The 20965-nt window shown below is 42.4% G+C and overlaps 1 protein-coding gene across 2 annotated transcripts in view; it reads right to left on the bottom strand.

Moving 5' to 3' along the window:
* The window catches only part of THSD4 (thrombospondin type 1 domain containing 4), a 558652-nt gene that overhangs the window by 295077 nt on the left and 242610 nt on the right, over positions 1–20965 (bottom strand). For both annotated transcript variants that reach the window (XM_023753088.1, XM_023753089.1), the window contains one exon: positions 13679–13815. In XM_023753088.1, coding sequence (XP_023608856.1) covers positions 13679–13815 — 137 coding nt within the window. The remainder of the gene's footprint in view (positions 1–13678; positions 13816–20965) is intronic.

Raw genomic sequence — 20965 nt, 5'->3', positions numbered from 1 at the left:
TATTTCTTAGGAACATTTTTTTTTAATGTTGACAAAAGGTCTGTTATCTCAGAAACTACCATCTTGGCCTCGGATGATCATATGAGAGACAGATTTACAATTGAGAAAAAAGCATCTGATCTTCAAGAAACCCATACAACAGAAGGGATGCATGGCAGTCTTTACTTCTAGGATTTGCCTCCGGCTCTTTCTTCTAAAAAATAAATAAAATAAATTAGAAGCACTTGAAGAGCATTTGCAATGAAGCTTTCATTTTGAAATTACATTTGCCCATTGTAGTTTCATTAAATACAGAGGTTAACCATTTACAAGGTAATTGCTGTAGAAGGGAATAGGGTAGAAGATAGCTTTGAACATGGCACCTTTTATGCCTTTTTAAAAAATAGAGAATGAATTTTTTTAACAAGTGACCTGGGAAGCAGCAGTTCTGCAACAGCCCAGCAGGGGGCCTGGGAGTGACAATGTATAGTTTTTCTCCCAGCTCTGAACTGAACATGCATTTTTTACTGGACTGTTTCAATGTTTCCTCTTTGCAAAAATTAAGGTTATCCCTCTTCATCTCCAATTCTGAAATACACTGTGGCTGCCAAGAAATGTCAAGAGCAGTGTTCATATCTAGGAGGAGAGGGATCTGTTTCTCTCTTAATGACAGGTGGAACCCCAGTTGAGCAGAGCTAACTCGGGCACTGGACTGGCAGGCAGAGAGGACAGCTTCCTCAATTGGACACAGACAGCATTTCTGAGCAGCTTGAGCAGCCCAGGGAGGTCAGGAAAGGACGGGGAAACACACGACAGGTCTCAGAACCTAGTTCAATACTCTCCACCCCCAAAAAGGCTTTAAATGCAAAAAAGAAAACAGGGCAAATCTTTCATTCACCCCTCCAATTCTGCATTTTGAAGGATTACAAGCATACAGAAAAGGTTGCAAGAGCAGTTCAATAAAATCCACACACTCCAGATTCAAAGAACATTTGCCACACACGTTGTACGCTCTGTCAGCTCCTCTCCTCCCTCTCATATTGCTCAATTCTATCAACATTTCTTAAGCACTTAAAGCTCCGTCAGGCCTTCCCCAAGGGGCTCATCATTTATCAGGGAGGTCAGATATGAAGACAAATATGGGCACTACAATCTAATGAGAGCAGAAATTGTGTCAAAACCAGAAATTGTGGGCAAAGAGCAATGATGACCCATCCCCAGAGCCAGGGAATGCTTCCCAGAGGAGACCTAAGTGGTAGGTGGAGGGAAAAAAGGATTCCAGGCAGAGGGAACAGGGCAGAAAGGCAAGGAGGATCAGTCACGTGTCCAGGGGCTGAATAGAATTTTGTTTGTCTTTTTTTAAATCTCCTGCTTCCGTCTCCTCCCTTCATGGCGAGAAGCAATAAGAGTTAACAGAGCGTGCTTACTACGTGTGCCTGGTGTGTCTAAGGGCCTCATACACATCTGCTCATTTAATTCACATATCTTTGCCAGGTGAGCGCCATTATCAGCCCATGTTACAGAGTGGAAAATGGAGATCAGGATAGTCAAGAAACCTGACAAAGGAGACCCAGCTTGTGAGTGGCGGAGTAAGTGATCACTTCTTCACTTTACATTCTTTTTTTTTTTTTAATTGATTTTAAAGAGGAGAGGAGAGGGGGGAGAGAGAGAGATAGAAACATCAATAATGAGAGAGAATCACTGATCGGCTGCCTCCTGCATGTCCCTCACTGGGGATCGAAGCTGCAACCCGAGCATGTGCCCTTGACTGGAATTGAACTCAAGACCCTTCCGTCCACAGGCCGACGCTCTATCCACTGAGCCAAACCAGGTAGGGCTGCACTTTACATTCTTAAAGCTCCTCAGGCAAAACACTCTACCCAAGGCTGCCTGAGACTTCCTCCCATCTTTCTCTCCCGCACCAACCCCAAGTCAGTTGGGCAGTAGCTTTCTCAACCCCAGTGCCTTTTGACGCAGAATGATTCCCTTCACCTGAGCCTCATACAAGCCACATTTTCTGTTCACATCAGGATATGGCTCTCATTGCCCACTGTTCCCATGATCTGGTTACAATCTCCTAGAAAATTTCTACACCTGGTCCCATCTGCCTTTGCTACCCCATCAAGATGCAGCAAATGAGCTCCAGACACGTCACTACCTCCCTGCCACCAGCAGCACTGCCCTCATGATGCCCTGCCCCCCAGCTGAGCTCAGGTCTCTATAAACCAAACAACATTCAATTCTCCTAGAATTTAATGAGGTGGTTTCAGCATCTCTGTATTTAAGGGGATTGAGTCTCGAAGAAATGATGGGACTTGCTCAAGGTAATTTGGTTGGTGAGTTCAACACACACCTGATTTGGGAAGGGTCAAGGAGGACTGAACTAAAAAACTGGATTCAGAACTAAGTCTGAGAGCAGACAGCGGTTTCCTTTGCATGTCCATACACAATATCCCTCAAGTGTTATTTACAGTTCCTGGTGGTGTCATCAAGGAGACATCAACCTCCTCGCCCTAGCTGGTTTGGCTCAGTGGATAGAGCATCAGCCTGCGGATTAAAGGGTCCCGGATTCAATTCCAGTCAAGGGCACATGCCAGGGTTGTTGGATCGATCCCCAGTAGGGGGCCTGCAGGAGGCAGCCAATCAATGATTTTCTCTCATCATTGATGTTTCCATCTCCCTCTCCCTTCCTCTCTGAAATCAATAAAAATATTTTTTTAAAAAAGGAGGACATCACCTTCCTAACTCAAATTTGCCCCAGTTATTATCTTCATCACTCCACTTCCACTTATTTTAATTCTGGCCTATTTAGTCTATCTCCAGTCCTAGTTTCCTTAGAAGCTGATTTTAAAGACATGTAATTTCAATACTGAACACTAGATGTCACTATCAACCAGTTATATTAAACAGCCCTTCTTAAGGTATCAGCTAAAAAGTCATCACCAGAAGGAATATTCAAGTCACATTTACTTGATACTGTGCTACATAATCTATAAGAGCTGGAAAAGTGACAAGACACATACTTCCTACAAAATAGTGCATGTTCTCTAGCCTTACTCAGAGGGCTTAAATATTTATTTTTTTAAAAAGTCTTTTTTTTTCTTTTTATCAAGTGAGAAATATTAGCAAGAACACATTAAGCAACATTGGAACACCAGACACTGTACTTGTTTATATTGTATATTTGAAACCTCTCATTGAATGTGTGAAATATTGGGATCAGGCTTTTAGAAACTGATTTGAACCCAAAAGACAACGATTTTTCACCTAGGAAAAGCTCATCCTAGCTCTCACAAGTTTGACAAGCATACCTTAAGGTTTTGCCAAGTACAAGTTTTGGGAAAACAAGGCTAGTATTTGGATACCAAATGTGTGAACCCAAGATCTTTTTACATATATGATTATACTCACTCCCTTTAAATGACAATCATGGTTAATGCTGATCTTCCTTCCTTAGTCCTTTTGGGTGAGTTTGGACATAGAGCAAAAAGAGTCTTTTCTCCCGCCATCCTTTCAGGATTTGGTTAGGAGACCAGGTTTATAATATCTGTAAATGCTACAATTACTAGCATTTTGCTGATAATTGGGAAAACAAAACAAGAGAAATAAGCAGGGGAAAATGTAAATTTCAAACCATCAAGAGATGGGTTGATTAATTCTAAAAAAATTTGGTAGGATCTGTATAAAATAAAACTCATAGAAGATACTGCCCATTTTCTAAATGACAGAAAATGGTACCAGCGATTCCCCCCCACCCCGCCCCCCTATATTGTTCTGAAAAGCAGAACAAACTTTTTGTGCTTTTCAATTAATCTACTAATTTTATCATCTGGAGTACTCTTCATATTTGTGACTTCTGCCATACAGTTCTAAAAATTAATAAAACATAAGTTTTTCAATCAAGTAAAAACTTATTGTAAATATGAAGTCTTGTTAAGTCCCCTAAAAAGAAATGGCTTTTCCAAGTGATAAAGAACCATTTGCATCTGAAGTCCATGAGTGCTTGAGCTCCAAGCAAAGAGCAAGCTTACCTTGCATAACTTTAAATGCCAGAATATTTTATTTCTGTCAAAATGTATGTTCTTGTATTCAACATGTAAACTAATGGAATAGAATAGAAAGCCTGCACACATACATACACATATACACACAGACAGACATATCTACATACATACCAAGAGTAATGAAGAACAAGCCCAAAAACAGCATGGGAAAGATTTATTCTATTATGGTAAAGGCATACTGGGTAACCATCTGAAAAAAACACAAAATTGAATCCATACCTCACATGAGACATTAAGGTAAATTCCAAATGGATTAATATAAAATGTAAAAATATAAAAGCATAGAGCCAATTACTGAAAGAAGACATAGCAGAATTTTTCCTTATACTTCGGAGTGCAGAAGGAAGTTTTTCTAAGGCACAAATTCTAGGCTGATAAAAGTGAACATTGCTAAATTCACCACTTAAAAAATGCATGGCAAAAAGTAATGAAACCCCAGGCACATAAGTCAAAGACTATCTAAAAACAAGACAAAACAAAACAAAACCCCCCTGCAATTTATATAATAAAAATTCTCCCATTTCCTAAACATTAAGAAAGATCAACAACTCAGTATAAAAACAGATCACACACAAGGAATGAAAAGGGTTCCCGGGTCTAAGGGTACACACTCTTCGGGGCTGGGACTCCAATAGGCAGGGGAGGTGCCTAAGGCACAAAGTTTAAGAAGATCCTGAGAATTTCATATAACTTAATCCTCCTTAAATTGTGCCCCTCACTCCTCTTATTCCAGGCCCTGTGGTTCTTAAACATATGAAAAGATGCTCAAACTCACTGAAAATAAGATACATGCAAATGAAAACTACCCAAGACGTCATTTCTCACGAACGGGATTGGCATAAATCCCAATGCTGTTCAGCACACATACCCCCTCAGACATTGCTGGTGAGGTTGTTAGATGTTTCAACCTCTGGAGAGCAAATGGCCACCCCTAGGCATTCAAATCACAAATAGATGCACACTCTTGACTCAATTCTAGGAATTTATCCTACAGATACTTGCAAATATGTAAACTGGCCCACACACACTTACAGCAGCATTGCTGGTTATGGTAAAAGACCGGATATAACCTACATGTTATAATAAATGATGGTTAGTTTATTCAGTGCAGTACTGCGCAACCATAACATGAATAAGGACATTCTTTGATATTGAAGTGGAGAGTTCTCCAAACTATGTTAAGTAAGTAAAGCCACGTTCAGAGCCATGTGTGTGTGATGTGCTACTACATGTGCCCCCTCTCAGGGAAAATAATATAATATGAATGGGCTCCTGGGTGCAGAAAAATATTTGCCTTAAAAAAGAAACTATCAAAGTGGTTATTTCCTGTTGGAAAACAGGAAACTGGGTGGAGAGGGAATGGGAATCACACTTTTGGTGTCTGAGTCATGTAAATGTATTATTATCTATAAGATAAAAAATGTGTTTTCATCTAGCACTTTTGTCATCATACATACATACATACATACATACAACATACAACACCTCCAAATAGTTTCTAAGGCTTTTCTATCACCCTAGCAATGATACTCAGAGCCGACTCTGGCAGAAGTTTAGTTGAGATGCCCCAACTTAGGATGATGGGCTTCCCCTTCCGTCTTCGCTCAGACTTCCAGGCTCTGCCGGAATCATCAGGCTTAACGGCCTGTGTTTTAAAAAAAGTCTGATCCTCTGACAGTGTCACCAGTAAGAGCATGAGCTGACTAGCAAGAATGTGCACAGGGACCGAAGAGAAAGGGGGCTACTGCTCCCCTTGGCCTTGCTAGTCTGGTAGAGAGCCTGTGGTTTCTGTATGCAGCACAGGTTTCTGCATCCCGAGAATTTTATTCTGTGCCTGTGGAACAGCATCTTAGAGCCGAGCAGGTACACTGTGCAACTCTGCAGCCTGTGTGCCATAATGGAGCCTACTCAGGCGGGGCTTCCAGTCTGCGTCTGGTTTAGGGGCAGGGATGGGGTGCGCTGGGGCAGAGGTGACTATCTGGCTCTGCTGAAACTCCTCTCATTTCTCAGTCCCAGTCCAGTCACCAGCCCTGCCAATCTGGAGACAATACTTCTTTAGTTCCCTTTGGGGGAATGCTGCCCATTTAAGGAAACCTAGCGGGGAGGAACCCTAAAATTCTCTCTCTTCTGACACTCTGATGTAGGAGGGCCACCAGGAGGGGGAGGCTGGAAGCTCAATCACCTTACTCCACTCTTACCTGAGCAGCCCCTCTTTCCTCTGTTGCAGTACTGGAGATCCTGTCTGAGCCCCAAACCTGCTCTTGATCCATTATTTCATCCAGTTTCCAGGGCAGTCTTCCTGGGCCTCAGGGATGACTGAATGGAACAGGTGGAGGGCTTTCTATTGCCAATGCCAGCATGTGTTCAAGATGATGTGTGGGCACCCAGGAGGAACTGAGTATGGCACCATCAGGAGGAGACCCGATTAACAGGCAGCGAGCAGGGAGAAGGCACAAAATGATCACCCCACATCTGTCAGCTCCTGAGCACCGCACAGGTACTGGGTCCTGGCTGGAGACTTGGTCTACGTTTTCTCCAAATCCCAGGGATTGCCAGGTCAGTAAGTAGTCTTGCCTCCACTTGTTACCTCCACTTGCCCTCCCTGGAGACCTTCCCCTGCACCCCATATGTGCTTCCCCACCACTGCTCACTGCTTCAGTTCCTATTAACTTCATAACACTCACCAAAATGTGTAATTCTTGCTTGTTAACTGGCCTTTTCTCTTTATTACTTTCTCCATTAGATTTTAAACTCAATGTGGGTAGGAACCATGTTAATCTTGTCCATTGTTTTATCTACAATGCCTAGCCCAGTGTATGGCAACAAGCAGTTAAGATTATTTATTGAATAAATTAATAATTATATATTGCTCGGGTTGTTAATTAATAAATAATTAATGATGATAATAATTAATAAGTATGTATTAATAAAGAAATCTAAACATGCCCTGCTGGTGCGGCTCAGTGGTTGAGCGTTGACCCATGAACCAGGAGGTCACGGTTTGATTCTGGTTGGAGCACATGCCTGGGTTTTGGGATCGATCCCAGGCATGCAGGAGGCAACCGATGTTTCTCTCTTATCACAGATGTTTCTATCTCTCTCTCTCTCTCCCTTCCTCTCTTTGAAATCAATAAAAACATATTAAATTTTAAAAAATAAATCTAAACAGAGTTTTTATGTGAGGTAGTGGTCCCGATGTTTAAAAATGAGAAAAATCATAGATAATGGGAAAGAAGTGCATATAATTAGGTACATTTCATCAGGTTCACTTTAGATTTAGGATTTCAAGAGGTCTTGAGAACAGGGCCTGGGTTCTAAAATGCCAATACTTTGTTAAACCTATTCTTGATTCTTGTAGGAAAGGTTTCACAATCAGTTTTTGACTTTTTTTTTCCGTCCACACATCTATTTTAAGAACATTATTGAATAACTTTCATATGTTAAGCACTGAGGATACAAATATATCAACACTCATTCTCCTTTAGAAGCTCAGGCACATGTCAATACAACAACTATAACTAAAATATAACAGAAGCATTTTAATAGCCACAAGCAGAAAGACTTTTAGAACACAGTTTGATGGGGATAGGAATACAAGAGGGAGTCCACAAAGTGTCACATTAGCTTGGAACTCTGCTTCAAGGCTGAACCATGCAAATGTCTAGCGAAGGGGAGAAACCTCACCCAAAGTAATTATTCTCTAAGTCTCATTCAAGTAACGACAGAACTCTAAGAAAAGTACATAAAATAAAGCCGCTCACCAAGAGAAATTAGAAAAGCAACTCAGGGCAAACAGGCAGGAAAAGAGCAGGGTCTGTTTGGCTGGGGACAGCACAGCAGCAGTTGCTAGAGGAGGAGGATGAAAATCCGGTGCCTGAACACCCACAGGACACACAGATGCCCACCATGTCTTCCTTCCGGCCAGGGCCACACGCAGGTCCAGAGTTTGTCTCTGAACATTCGGAACCAGTTACCTTGCTTTAATTTATGAAATAAATCTGAAACGTCTGCTGATGTGTCCGGATGGAAGCCTAGCGGTGTCTCTCAGCTGAGGAGGAGGTGTGAAAGGCTCCAAGGAGTGTGCTTGGAGGAAAGGCCACAGGAGTGCCCTGCGGGGGGCGGGGGAGGGGGCTTGCCAGAAGCCAATTCTAGCATGTCATAATTGCAAGAGTTTCATCAAAAGGTTGATGGAACTTGGGGACTCAACAAGGGCTGAGTCACATATGTTGTCACCTGTTGGGAATGGCTGATGGCATTTCCCCAAACCTGAAAAGGGATGATTGTTTGCTGCCAGGCAGCTCAGAGCATCTTAATCTACATGTTATTGCCTCCTCCTGGCCAAACACCTGAACAGCCATAGGCTAATTCCCCCATTCTGACAATGCCTCTGTATAGGAAACCCTGACCCTTTGAAGTGTATATCTCTGCCTTGCCTCAGGACAATTTGTGTTAATAAAAAGCATGGGGTCTTGAGACGAGATCTTAGTTCCTTCTAGCTAAGCTCCTCTGACCCCCATATGCCTTTCAAAATTATGTTTCGTCTCTGGACTCTTACTTAAGTTACACACAGCCCCTTTTCCAGATTGCTGAACCCTTCTAGATGCTGGAACAAGAACCCCAGCAGGGCTGACTAGGAAGGAGGGAGCAAGTGTGGGGGGAGGGGAGGGGAGAAGGGGCCCTTTCATCTCAACAGAAGGCGCCATGGGAGCATGCACTCATACTTGCTTAGGTTTGTCCTGTCATTAGCTCTGAAGGGACTCAGGAAATTCAGAGTGAGCAAAATTAAAAATGAGATGAGAGAGACAGGAGTTTGGGTGCCAAGAAACTCTCCCCAACCTCCAAGGCCTTGGGTTCTGGGGATTGGGCCAAGGGGACTTCATGCCGTTGTTTTATCTGCACTGAACTGCCCAGCCCAGCCCAAACTGAGACTCTGCTGCATTCAAGACTAATTTCATTTGCTGAAATCCACTAGATTGAGTCATCAAGTACCTTGACTCACTTACTCATTTATTTTCAGCACCTATTCAAAGGGTAGGCGTTTGCTAAAGCCAAGTGCCTGGAATTGCTCCCGGGATGGCTGGGTGGCAGGCGGGGCGATGGGAACAAATAGTTACAAGAAGTGGGAACAGAAGAATAGAACAGTACACAAGGGGGTGAGCCAGTGGCTTTTGAACAGAGCGCATGGGGCGGACCAAGAGTGGGCACAGCATGGCACTCCAGGCTGATGGAACAGCGTGTGCATTCCCTTGGAGGCACAGCCTGCAGCCTGCTGGGTCACGGAGAAACACGTCGCAGCCTGGCCAGCCCTGGGGGCCCAGGGAGGCCTGGCAGCAGACAGATGATGAAGGGCCTGGCCTTTATTCCATAGGCAATGGGGCGCCAGAGATGGAATTTAAGCAAAGAAGAGGCATGTCCTGATGTGTGTTTTGGAAAGACAGTCTTTTTGGAAAGAGGCAGGGAGAAAAATAAACTCAGAATAGGGGAGACCTGAAGCACATAGGTTTCTCCCATCACATACAAACTACTCTGTTTTAAAAGTTAATATTTTTGAATCCTCACCTGAGGATATTTTTCCATTGGTTTTTAGAGAGAGTGGAAGGGGGAGAGAGAGACAGAGAGAGAAACATTGATGTGAGAGAGACACATCGATTGGTTGCCTTCCCACACGATACAACCAGGGCTGGGGATCAAGCCTGTAACCTAGGTACATGCCCTTGACCGGCATCGAACCCGGGACCCTTCAGTCCCCGGGCCTACGCTCTTTCCACTGAGCCAAACCCACTAGGGCTTAAAAGTCAATATTAATAGTCAACCCCTAAGCAGCACTTAGTGTGTCCAAGTCATCTCATCTTTTCAACAGTCTTCTGTAAAACAGGGATGAAAATTCCTATTGATTGGCTAATTGTGAAGACAAATGAACTGATGACACAACTGCGAAGTAAGGCACAGAGCAGTGTCTGGCACGTGGCAGGTTCTAGTGCCTTGCTAGCCTGCATCAGCTTCAACATCTTCTTCCTTTGAGGTTTTGCATCAGCTTTGCAATACAGAGGACTGCTCCTTTACCACCAAAGGAACAGCATTTTTGGGTGGATCTTAGAGTGATTCTGACTCTTTCAGTATCATGCGGCTCTGGAATGCGGAGGTTTCTGGAAGGCCAGTCTCCAGGGAGTGAAGGTTGGTTTTTTGGTAGTCATTACCCAAATGACCCTGTTCTTTCAAATGCCTGCTAAACCTTTGAAGGCAAAGTTTCATTTATTTGTATTAAATCATGAGCAAAAATAATAAATACACATTTAACTATAAAAATTCAAAAAATTTCAGGCAGAGTTTAAAGCTGTGATCATGTTAAAAAACATGACAGCACAGTTAATGTGATGCTTAAGGATGGATCTCTGTTCATTAGACATAAACGCTTTCATTTCCATAAGTGGTAATAATGACTGGGCAGGGCTGGAAGTGTCTCGGAGACTGCTCTGAAGACGGGCCAGGTGGTCCTCTTTGATGTCCAGAGGGAAGGGGTCTGGATGAGGAAGGCGGGATCTCTGTGAGCTCCGGGTGCTTTAGAGAAACGACAGGGCAGAGTCTTTCCCTTCAGAGCCTACCTGCATGCAGTCCTCAGCCTGAAGCCAACATGTGGGGTCCTTCAGTCCTTGTCCAAAAAAGAAGTGTCACCCAGCACTGGAGGGGACCCCCACTTCCTCCAGCCTCCATTCCAAGGACATCTGCATTCTTCCTGCCCCTCTCCCAACTACTGGCTCTAAAACAGAGGAGCCCCAGCAAGAAGGCGAGCACGCAGGGTGCCCACCAGGCGCTGGGCAGAGCCTTCCTGCCTGCCTGGGCAGTTCGGCCTTCCACTTGGTGTCTCTTTTGTGGGTTTCATTCGTTTTCCTGTTTAATGCTTGTTGCCTTTCATTAAGTTTTATTGCAGCAGGGGCCTCTGGAGTTATTTCAGAGGCAGACAGTCATGACCGTGAGTGACAGCTCTCTCGGCCATGGGTCAGCCAAGCAGATATCAATCTGAATTCTGGGCTTCCAATCAAATATTCAGAAAAGGGCTCTGTACCCTTTGAAAGATGCAAAGTAAGCAGAATCTCAGCCTGGGAAGCAAACGTACCTCAGATCATTTAAACGGAATTTCTAACGAGGACGGGAGAGTCAGTGGTTCCAACAACTTTAATGAGTGAGTTTTAGGCAAAAGCACAGAAAACAAATAGGATGGAATATCAAAGTTGTCCTTGTAACATCCAATTCCTATGAATCTACTCACACCCTGAGACTATCTGTCTCAGCCTTTTAGCAATTATCAACTTCAAACTGTGTTGCCCTGCAGTATGAAAGGTTTTCATCAATTGGTAAGAATGTATATCCATGTCCTTATAGTCCTTATAAGTGTTTGTTTTTCTTTCATATCATCAGTTCAGAGACACTCAATGCAACACTAAGAAAACATGCTTGCCCAGTAGAAAGAGATCACATTTCTTCTTCCTTCCAAATCATTTCACCACTCTGTATTTACATTTCTGGTTCTTTGTTAAGTAGGTTTTAATCAGTGTCCTTTAAAACTTTGCTACACAAAGTATAATCCATAAACCAACAGCATCCACATCACATGGCAGCATGTCCGAAAACCAGATACTCCAGTCCTCCCCAGACCCACCCAACTAGGACTTGCACTCCCCAGGAGTCACACTGCAGTGAGAGACCTGCCTCAAGAGACGGTATGAGCCCTGACCAGTGCTTCTCAGTGGTTAGAGTGTCAGCCCACGCACACCGAAGGGTCTCGGATTGGATTCCCGAGCAAGGGCACATACACCTGGGTGCAGGTTCAATCCCCTGTCCCACTCGGGGTGCGTGCATGAGGCAACCAATCGATGTGTCTCTCTCACAGCAATGTTTCTCTCTCTTTTTCTCTCCCTCCCTCTCTTCCACTCTCTCTAAAAATCAATGGGGGGAAAAAACATCATTGGGTGAGGATTAACAACAACAACAAAATGATGGTGTGAATCTGACAACTCTGTAATCTACAGAAAAGCAAATACTTTTGCAGTTAAAACTCAAATACAACAGGACATCAGTGGGCATAAACAATGATACTGACACACAGCAGCACGCTTACTCAGTGCAGACCTGTTACAGGGCCTTGCACAGAGTAGCTCCAGACTCTTCACCACAGACAGGAGGTAGGTACCATCCTCCTCAGCTTGTAGATAATGTACAGAGGCCCAGAGAGCTTACATAACTTGGGCAAGACCACAAAGCAAACCAGCGGAAGAGGCAGGACTTGAACCAGGCAGTCTGACTTCAGAGGGCACGTTTCTAACCACTACACTGTACCCCTCCCAACAGTGTGCACCTGCACCAGGAGACCAAGCAGTTCATTCAGGGTCTCAAAGAAAGAGCCAGCTGCTTCAGGACCATCATTTCAGTCTCAGCAACACTTAGACGCAGAGGCCAGTTGAGCTGGACGCCACAAACTCTGATGGAACTCCCTCAGGGCTTATCTGAGGGAGGGGAGGCTCAGAGGGAATGTGTGAAACCCAATGGTTTTTTCAAAGGAGTGGAAAAGTGGAGGCCAGACTCCACTATACTTCCCACCATGCTCCCTTCCTCGCCTACACAGATTTCTAATGCTTTGGGGGGTTTGCTCTTCCAAAGATACCACACACACATTAGATAGCAAACACAGCTTTTTCCTTTCTCAACTTTCATTCACAATCTGAGACTATCCAGATAAGTTATTTGTATCCTATTTGAAACCTCCTCACTATAAAAGGTCTGAGGGGGAAGCCGTGCTTAGAAATCACACTTGAACAGCTCTAATACGGAGTACTGTAGCAATTTACCTTCCAGGTAGAACAGGAACCTTCAGATGGGATCGCCAATCAGTCCTCCAGCTTTTGAGCTTTAATTAAGGTAGAGTTTCAGTCTGGGCTCCAAATAGTCATTTACCTGCTCTGCTCCACCTACTACACCTACTACGTTACAGATGAAAGGAGAGTGGCAGTCTGGGCCCACATTATTGTGGCTGTGGGACTTGTGCCTCCTCATCTAAGATGCCTATTTTTAACCAAATGATGCTTTCTGCCAAAGGTTAGCATCCCACAGGGCTTCTCTCAGGCCCAGAAGGTTTGCAGAATGTGCGGCTGGGAGTTCCTGGGACAGACTTCAGAAGGCCAAAGGGGCTGAAAACTCTTCCTGTTTAAAGCACAACTTCTGTTGTAAAGGGCAGGAGACAACTTTCATTTGGAAGCCTGCCCCATCTGGTGGGAGGCAAGATACAATACACCATGCCCTTAAAATGCCACCTTCAGGGCCGACCCAGCAGTGGCTGTTCCATAACCTCCACGCCGGAGGGAGGAAGGGGTTCCAGACGCAATGAGCACAGATCAGTGTCCCTTTTGAAGCAAGTAGTGTAAACATAAATCACTTAGTAAATGAAATACCAGAGTGAGACATGGTGATTCCCAAAGATAAAAAACACAGAGCGGACCAAACAGTCCCATCTCCTCCCACTTCTCCCAGAGCTTATGTTCGGGGGCCCATGGGCTCGGGGGGAAGTAGCAGACCACAGCCTGGCAGTCAGAGCTCAAACAGCCCAAGCATCCACCCCGACGCCTCAGTCCTGGGGCACTTACCTTGCACTGCCCAGACACGCAGATGGCCGAGCCGTTCTGGTCGCAGGGGGTGCCATCAATGACCTTCTCAGCTTGGCGTACATAGAAGCGATAGCCCATTGCCTGGCAGTTCAACTCACACTTCCGATTGCCCTTTACTATAAAAAAACAACAAGCAGCATCTTTTTTTTTCCTGTATTTTTTATTGAGATAAAATTCACATTACATAAAATTAACCATTTTAACCAAAGTGTAAAACTCAGCGTTTTTTAGTATGTTCACAATATTGTTCAACCATTACCACTAATTCCAGAACATTTCCATCACCCCACCAATCTATTTTCTGTTTCTATGGATTTGCCTATGCTGGATGTTTTATAACCACACACTTTAAAATTGCATGAGTACTATTAGATCTCTCATATTTGATGGCAGAGGAAAGGCATTGCAGTCTGATCTGCTGGCATATAATAGAGATTTGATGCTGAGTGAGTGTTAGAAAGGAATTCTTAAAGAATCTCACCATGCAACTAGTAGATTCTACTTTTGACATCCTCCCATTCGTTGCTATAGTCATAATTACAATTTATATATCAACAATCATAGAGAGTACACAATTTTATTGTTCTGCTATTGTTTTAACTTAAACTCTATGCAGTTATACCACATTTATGTTCTTTTGGCTGGGGATTCCTACAATAATTCCTCCATGATGAGATATTTTAGTGATTTCCCCATTACCTTAGGTTGAAGTCCAAACTCCTAGGAAAGGAATAAAACATCTTTCAAATATAAATAGTCCTATTTCCAACTGTTCTCCCTTAAATCTATGTTCTGTACAAGTAATCACGTCCTCTGTCCAGCCACTGCTTCACTGCTCCTTCTGCCGCTGCCTCACTTGTTAGCACCGCATCTACTGTGTTTTAGTTCCCAGATCACCTCCTCCGGGAAGCTGCCCCTGGACCCTGATCTCACCTATACATCCACCCATCACAGACTGTTTTGACCTTTTCTGCTTCAGGGTTAACCAAGCTTGATTGAAGCATGGTCTTGAGGGACAACAGGGATGTGTCTGTCTTACTCACTTTTGTATCCTCAGCACTCAGTCCAGACCTGGGCACACAGAAAATGCTCAACAAATCCCTGAGGGCCCGGCCGGCATGGCTTGGTGGTTGAGTGTCAACCTATGAACCAGGAGGTCACGGTTCAATTCCTTGTCAGGGCACATGCCCGGGTTGCAGGCTCGATCCCCCAGCCAATCAATGATTCTCTCTCATCATTGATGTTTCTATCTCTCCCTCTCCCTTCCTCTCTGAAATCAGTAAAAATATGTTTAAAAAAAACAAAACACAAACAAATCTCTGAGGAATAAAAGGAGGGATGGATAAATGAATATTGGCTTTTCCCCCCTTTGTCTTTCTCTCTGTATTCACCTACCTCTGAGATCACTTCACACGAAGCCTGACACACAGTAGGTAGGTGCTCAATGAAGGCTAAATTAATTACCACTACAACTAATATCTCCAGAGCAGTTTAATTGCCTTCAAAATAAGACTGAGAAAAAATTTCAGGCAAGATATACATTCATATCTAAAAGAGACAGACAAGCCAAGTACACATTGATTTTTTTTAAAAACTGTTTTTGGAGATAAGAAAATGCTATGCTCAGGCATAGACAGCATGTTCCAGGGCCATGCCTCTGTCTGAAAATCTGATTACTGGATTGGGTAATACTGACTTTTTCCTACACAAGAAGATACATCATATTTTCCCCAGTGTGACTGCCTGATTATCATAGCAATGAACTTCCTTGTCCTCCACAGCCATTTAAACCGCTACCAGGAAATAACATGGAGCCTCCGGGTCCACAGGGGTTAGGGAAGACTGAATCTTCTATATACCCTAAGCTCTATCTCAGAAGTCAAGAGACCTGGTTTCTTACCCTGGCTGTCCAAAAGTTATAAGAGGTGACCTTGCAAAAAAAAATCACAGAATCAGGTACCTTTGGGAATTATCTAAAACTAAAATATAATTTTATATTAAAAACCAAACCACAATAGCCCTAAACCAGGGGTGGGCAACCCCTGGCATGCGTGCCAAACATGGCACGCTAGTAACTTTTGCTGGCACTCGAAACCCTCTCTTATAATCTTCCATTTACAATTTTTTTTCTTAATATCGACTTTTTTATTTTTCAGATAAATTCAGTGTAGGTGCATCTTAGATAAATAAATAATTTTACATAACAAGTTATCTTAAAGACCATAGACATGGATTGACGAGAGAGGGGAAGAGCAATTTCTATGCCTCTGCCTTAACTCTCCCTGCCTTCCTAGATCCGACCAGTGTTTTGCTTTCATCCACATACGCTTGTGAATCTTTGTTCTCAGTGATGAATTTTGTTAAGTCTCGTAATAGGAGTAGCCTGACGGATGAAAGTGGTAGCTCGTGCATATCTCTGAAGGTCATGAAATATAAACCTGATGTAAAATCTCTGTCATCAGTGATGCAGCAGCAAAAGTCCCACTGATAATATCAAATGGAGTCATAAAGTTTTCTGTCTATCAGTGTACATGTATACATTAAAAAATAAATGTATTTTTCATCATCATATACTGTGTTTTTGTCACTCGAATGAATTTTATTATTTCTTCAAGGTTCTTCACATACGTACACCTTAAGAGATATCAAGTAGGCATATCAAGTTCTCAAAAAATTAGGGTTGGCACGCAGAAGAATTTTGAGTCAGAGATTTTGCTGGTTTTGGCACACACTCACAAAAAGGTTGCCCACCCCTGCCCTAAACAAATGAAGTAACAGGTTGGAGGTAAAACTAGTCTCCTACAACTTGCTTTCTCATGTCTGCTATCTATATCCAGACCATGCTTCTTCTCTTCCCACTCCTCACTTTCTGAAGTGACAGCAGGAAGTATCCAGGTGACTGCATTTTAAGTAATAAGTGTCTGAAAGGCAACCTCATATGGGGCAAGGGTTTTGAGTTCTCACCTCTCTCTTGGCTTCCTCCCAACAACCTCTATCCTTTGCAGCCCAATTTTATTTCTCAATATTTACAACCATACCACAGAAGAACATTCTGAGAACAATAACAACAACAAAAATGGTTAAAGGTGAGATAATTGTGGCAGCATCTCCAAATGGCTACGTGAAAATAACCCAGAGGAATGGCCTTAAGTTTGGGCTCCTATCTGTGGCCCAAAGGAGACACTCAGTCCGACCCTCTGCCTAAGTGACTTAGTGCCCCTGCCTTCTCAGACTTGCAACAAGGGGACGGAGGACCCTAGGAGATAACAAAGTGTGCACAAGTGCCCCCCGAATGAAACTGCCCAGAACCTGTTGCCTTAGCAACACTCAACCAGTACTCCTCATAAAGTTACACAAGAACTGACTTCTCCAGACCCTGCACATACTCCCCAACCACTTTAACATTTCACATAAAACTACATTTGCAGGGCTTCAGTTTAAGGTTTTTCATGGAGTGTCACTTCATTCCCTCTTTTCCCTTGAATACAGTTATAATTCTGATGCCAGGAGCTGTTTCTCTAAGCATTTTTAAAAAATGATATCAGAGAGGAATAGAGAGAGATAGAAACATTGATCAGATGAGAGAGAATCACTGATCAGCTGCCTCCTGCAAGCCCCACACTGGGGATGGAGGCTGCAACCGGGCATGTGTCCTGACCAGGAATCGTGACCTCCTGATTCATAGGTCGATGCTCAACCTCTAAGCAAATTCTGCCATGGTTTTATTTTGTCATGGTTTTGTCATGGATAAAACAGTAGCATGGCCACAAGCTGGGTGCAATGGGAAAGAGCAAGTGGGCACATCCTTTTCCTCCCTGTTTATCTCCCTCTTATTCCTCTCTGTTCTCATCTGCTTCCTAAATGTTCTCCCCACCCGCAAGGGAGCACCTTTAACTTTCACACACTCAGGTCGTGATCCCCAGTGTGGGCCCAGGACCAGAGGCAGCAGCATCACCTGAAAGCCTGTTGAAAATACAAATTCTTGGGCCTCACCTCCAACTTCTAAATCGGAAGCTCTGGGGATGATGCTGGGTGACCTGCGTTTTAACAAACTCTCCAGGTGATTCTGGTGCTTAGTCAAGTTTGGGAATCACTGTCCCAAGAAAAACCAAGTAGTGAAAAGATTTGGAAATAGCTAATCATTCTTATTTTGAATCCATAATGTTCAAATTCCACGTCTAAATTTAAAAGATAATGTAAGCACCATCTTTAATTAACTTTAGGATATTGCCAAATATCTGGATCCCTGATAATAAAAAAGATCTCTGGTTATTTTTTTAAATGCTGGGGAATATACAAGAAAAGTCAGTTACTTAGAATAAAGTAGCTAACAGCTAAAGGGTTTCCCTCAAATAGAGATTAAATATTTAAACTACTCATTGAGCTCTGTTCTTTTGGAAAAACCACTGAGTAAAGACACTTTTTTTGTGATAAATACAAAGAAAATAGAAAAGGAGTGAACAGTTACAAAATTTTGGAAGGTGGAAGCAGAAAAACCCACGGTAATGACTCGGCAAACCCAACCAAACTAATCCTAGGCAGGAACTGAAGCACCAGAACTACCTAATGATACCTATATGATAGCATTTCTAAACACCAACTTTGGTATTAAAGGAGAATGCGGGCCTAAAAACAGAAATTGTAGGGGTGTTTAAGAGGCAGTTCAGAGGTCCCACTTTCCAGAATGGTTGACTAAAGCCTCTGAAAATGGACTTTGTCATAAAAGCAATGAGAACACTGGCAAAAAGCAGCTGAAGTGGCTACTAATAATAGACAAAATAGACTTTAAGACAAAAATTTTTATTAAAGACAAATAAGAGCATTTTATAATGATAAAGTGTCAATCTGTGTCAGGAAGCCAACACTAGAGGCCCAAAATACATGAAGCTAAATCTGACAGAAGTGAAAGGAGAACTAGATAATTTAAAGGTTGGAAATGTGGATACCACACTTCCAATAATGGATAGAACTAGACAGAAGATCAACAAAGAAATAGACTTAAAAAACACTATAAATCAATTATACCTAATAGACATAGATAGAACATGCCACCCAACAGTAGCACAATTCATATTCTTCTCAAGTACACATGAAACATTTTCCATAAGGGAACAAATGTTAGGTCATAAAACAAGCCTCAATAAATTCAAAAAAATGAAATCACACAAAATATGCTCACTAACCACAATGGAATGAAATTAGAAAATCAATTAAAAAACAAATTTGGGGATTTCAAAAAGATGTAAAAATTAAACAAAATACTTATAAATAACTGATCAGGGAAAAAAGCATAGAAAAATTAGAAAATACTTTGAGATTAATAAAATAAAAACACAACATCCCAACTTATGGGATGCAATTATATAAGTATTTAGATGGAAATTTATAGCTGTAAACACCTATGTTAAAAAAGATCTCAAATCAAATAACCTAATATGCCACCTTAAGTAGTGGGGGTACGGGGAGAGCAAATTAAACCCAAAGCCAAAGGAAGGAAGGAAACTGGGGTGTAAATAAATTAAACAGAGAAGGGACAGACAATAGAGAAAATCAATGAAACCAAAAGTTGGTTCTTTGAAAATATCAATAAAATTGACAAACTTTTATGTAGCCTGGACAAAAATAAAGGAGAGAAGACTAAAAATATTAAAATCAGGAATAAAGAGGAGACATTACTACCTATTTTATAGAAATAAAAAGGACATCTACCTAGGGTGATTAGTCAAGAAAAAGAGATAGTACACAGATTGAAAACAAAGAAATAAAACTACCTGCATTCACAGAGGACATGATTTTATATATAGAAAATCCAAACAATGCACCAAAAATTATTTAAATTAGTAAACAAGTTCATCAGGGTTAAAGGATATAAGATCAATATACAAAAATCAATTTTATCTCTATATGCTATCAATGAACAATCTGACAATAAAATTAAGAACACAATTCCATTTATGATGGCATCAAAAACAGTAAAATACTTAGAAATAAATTTAACAAAAAAGTTTAAGACATACACTGAAAACTACAAAACATTGTTGAAAGTAACTAAGAAAGATCTAAATAAATGGAAGCTATCCCATGTTCATGCATTGAGACTTAATATTGTTAGGATGGCAATACTCCCCCAAATTGATTTACAGATTGAATGCAATCCCAATCAAAATATCAGCTGGCTTTTAATATTGTAGAAATAGACAAGATGATCCTAAAACGTATATGGTAATACAAAGGACCAATAATAACCAGACAACCTTGAAAACGAAAAACAAAAACTAGAGGACTCATACTTCCTTATTTTTTAACAAAAACAGTGCGATATTATCATAAGGCTAGACATATAGATCAATGAATAGAACTGAGAGGCTGGAAATAAGCCTGTGTGTGTGTGTGTGTGTGTGTGTGTGTGTGTGTGTGTATACATATAGACATATACACTGAGTGGCCAGATTATTATGACCACCTGACGTTTGTAGGCAAATTAGCTGTACACTGCATCGTATGGGATATGGAAGCCAAAGGCCTGTTCGAACACCTTTGCTGTCTGCAGTTACCAAGATAAAACGTCTCCAATTCGCACAGGAACACAAAGATTGGACAGTCGAGCACTGGAAAAAAGTCATGTGGTCCGATGAATCACGTTTCCAGTTGCATCATGCAGATGGCAGAGTGAGAATCTGGCGGAAACAGCATGAAAGCATGCACCCAACATGCATGAGTACAACCCTTCAAGCTGATGAGGGCAGTGTTATGGTTTGGGGCATGTTTTCCTGGCATGATTTGGGCCCTTTAATTCGTGTGGAACAACATCTGAATAGTACAACATACCTAAGTATCATTGCTGATCAAGTTCATCCTATCATGTTGATGGCATATCCCAATGGAGATGGCTTCTTCCAACAAGACAATGCTCCATGCCACGGTGCTCGTATTGTGCAGGAGTGGTTTCAAGAACATGAGGGAGACTTTACCTTGCTTAGGTGGCCCCCACAATCACCAGATCTCAATCCAATTGAGCATTTGTGGGACGAAGTTAAAAGAGCCATCAGGCAGCTGGTTCCACAACCATCAGATCTCACAGAACTGGACAGTGCTATTCATCAGGCATGGTGTCAGATTCCTCGCATCACCTTTCAACATCTCATGGAGTCAATGCCAAGAAGAATCGCCACAGTATTGAAGGCAAAAGGTGGCCCAATGAAGTACTGATAGGGTGGTCATAATAATCTGGCCACTCAGAGTGTGTGTGTGTGTGTGTGTGTATAC

The sequence above is a fragment of the Myotis lucifugus genome, unplaced genomic scaffold (assembly GCF_000147115.1).
Source record: "Myotis lucifugus unplaced genomic scaffold, Myoluc2.0 scaffold_41, whole genome shotgun sequence".
NCBI classification, from domain to species: Eukaryota; Metazoa; Chordata; class Mammalia; order Chiroptera; family Vespertilionidae; genus Myotis; species Myotis lucifugus.
The sequence above is the reverse complement of the archived record's forward strand: the minus strand, read 5'-3'. Positions and strand labels throughout refer to the sequence as shown.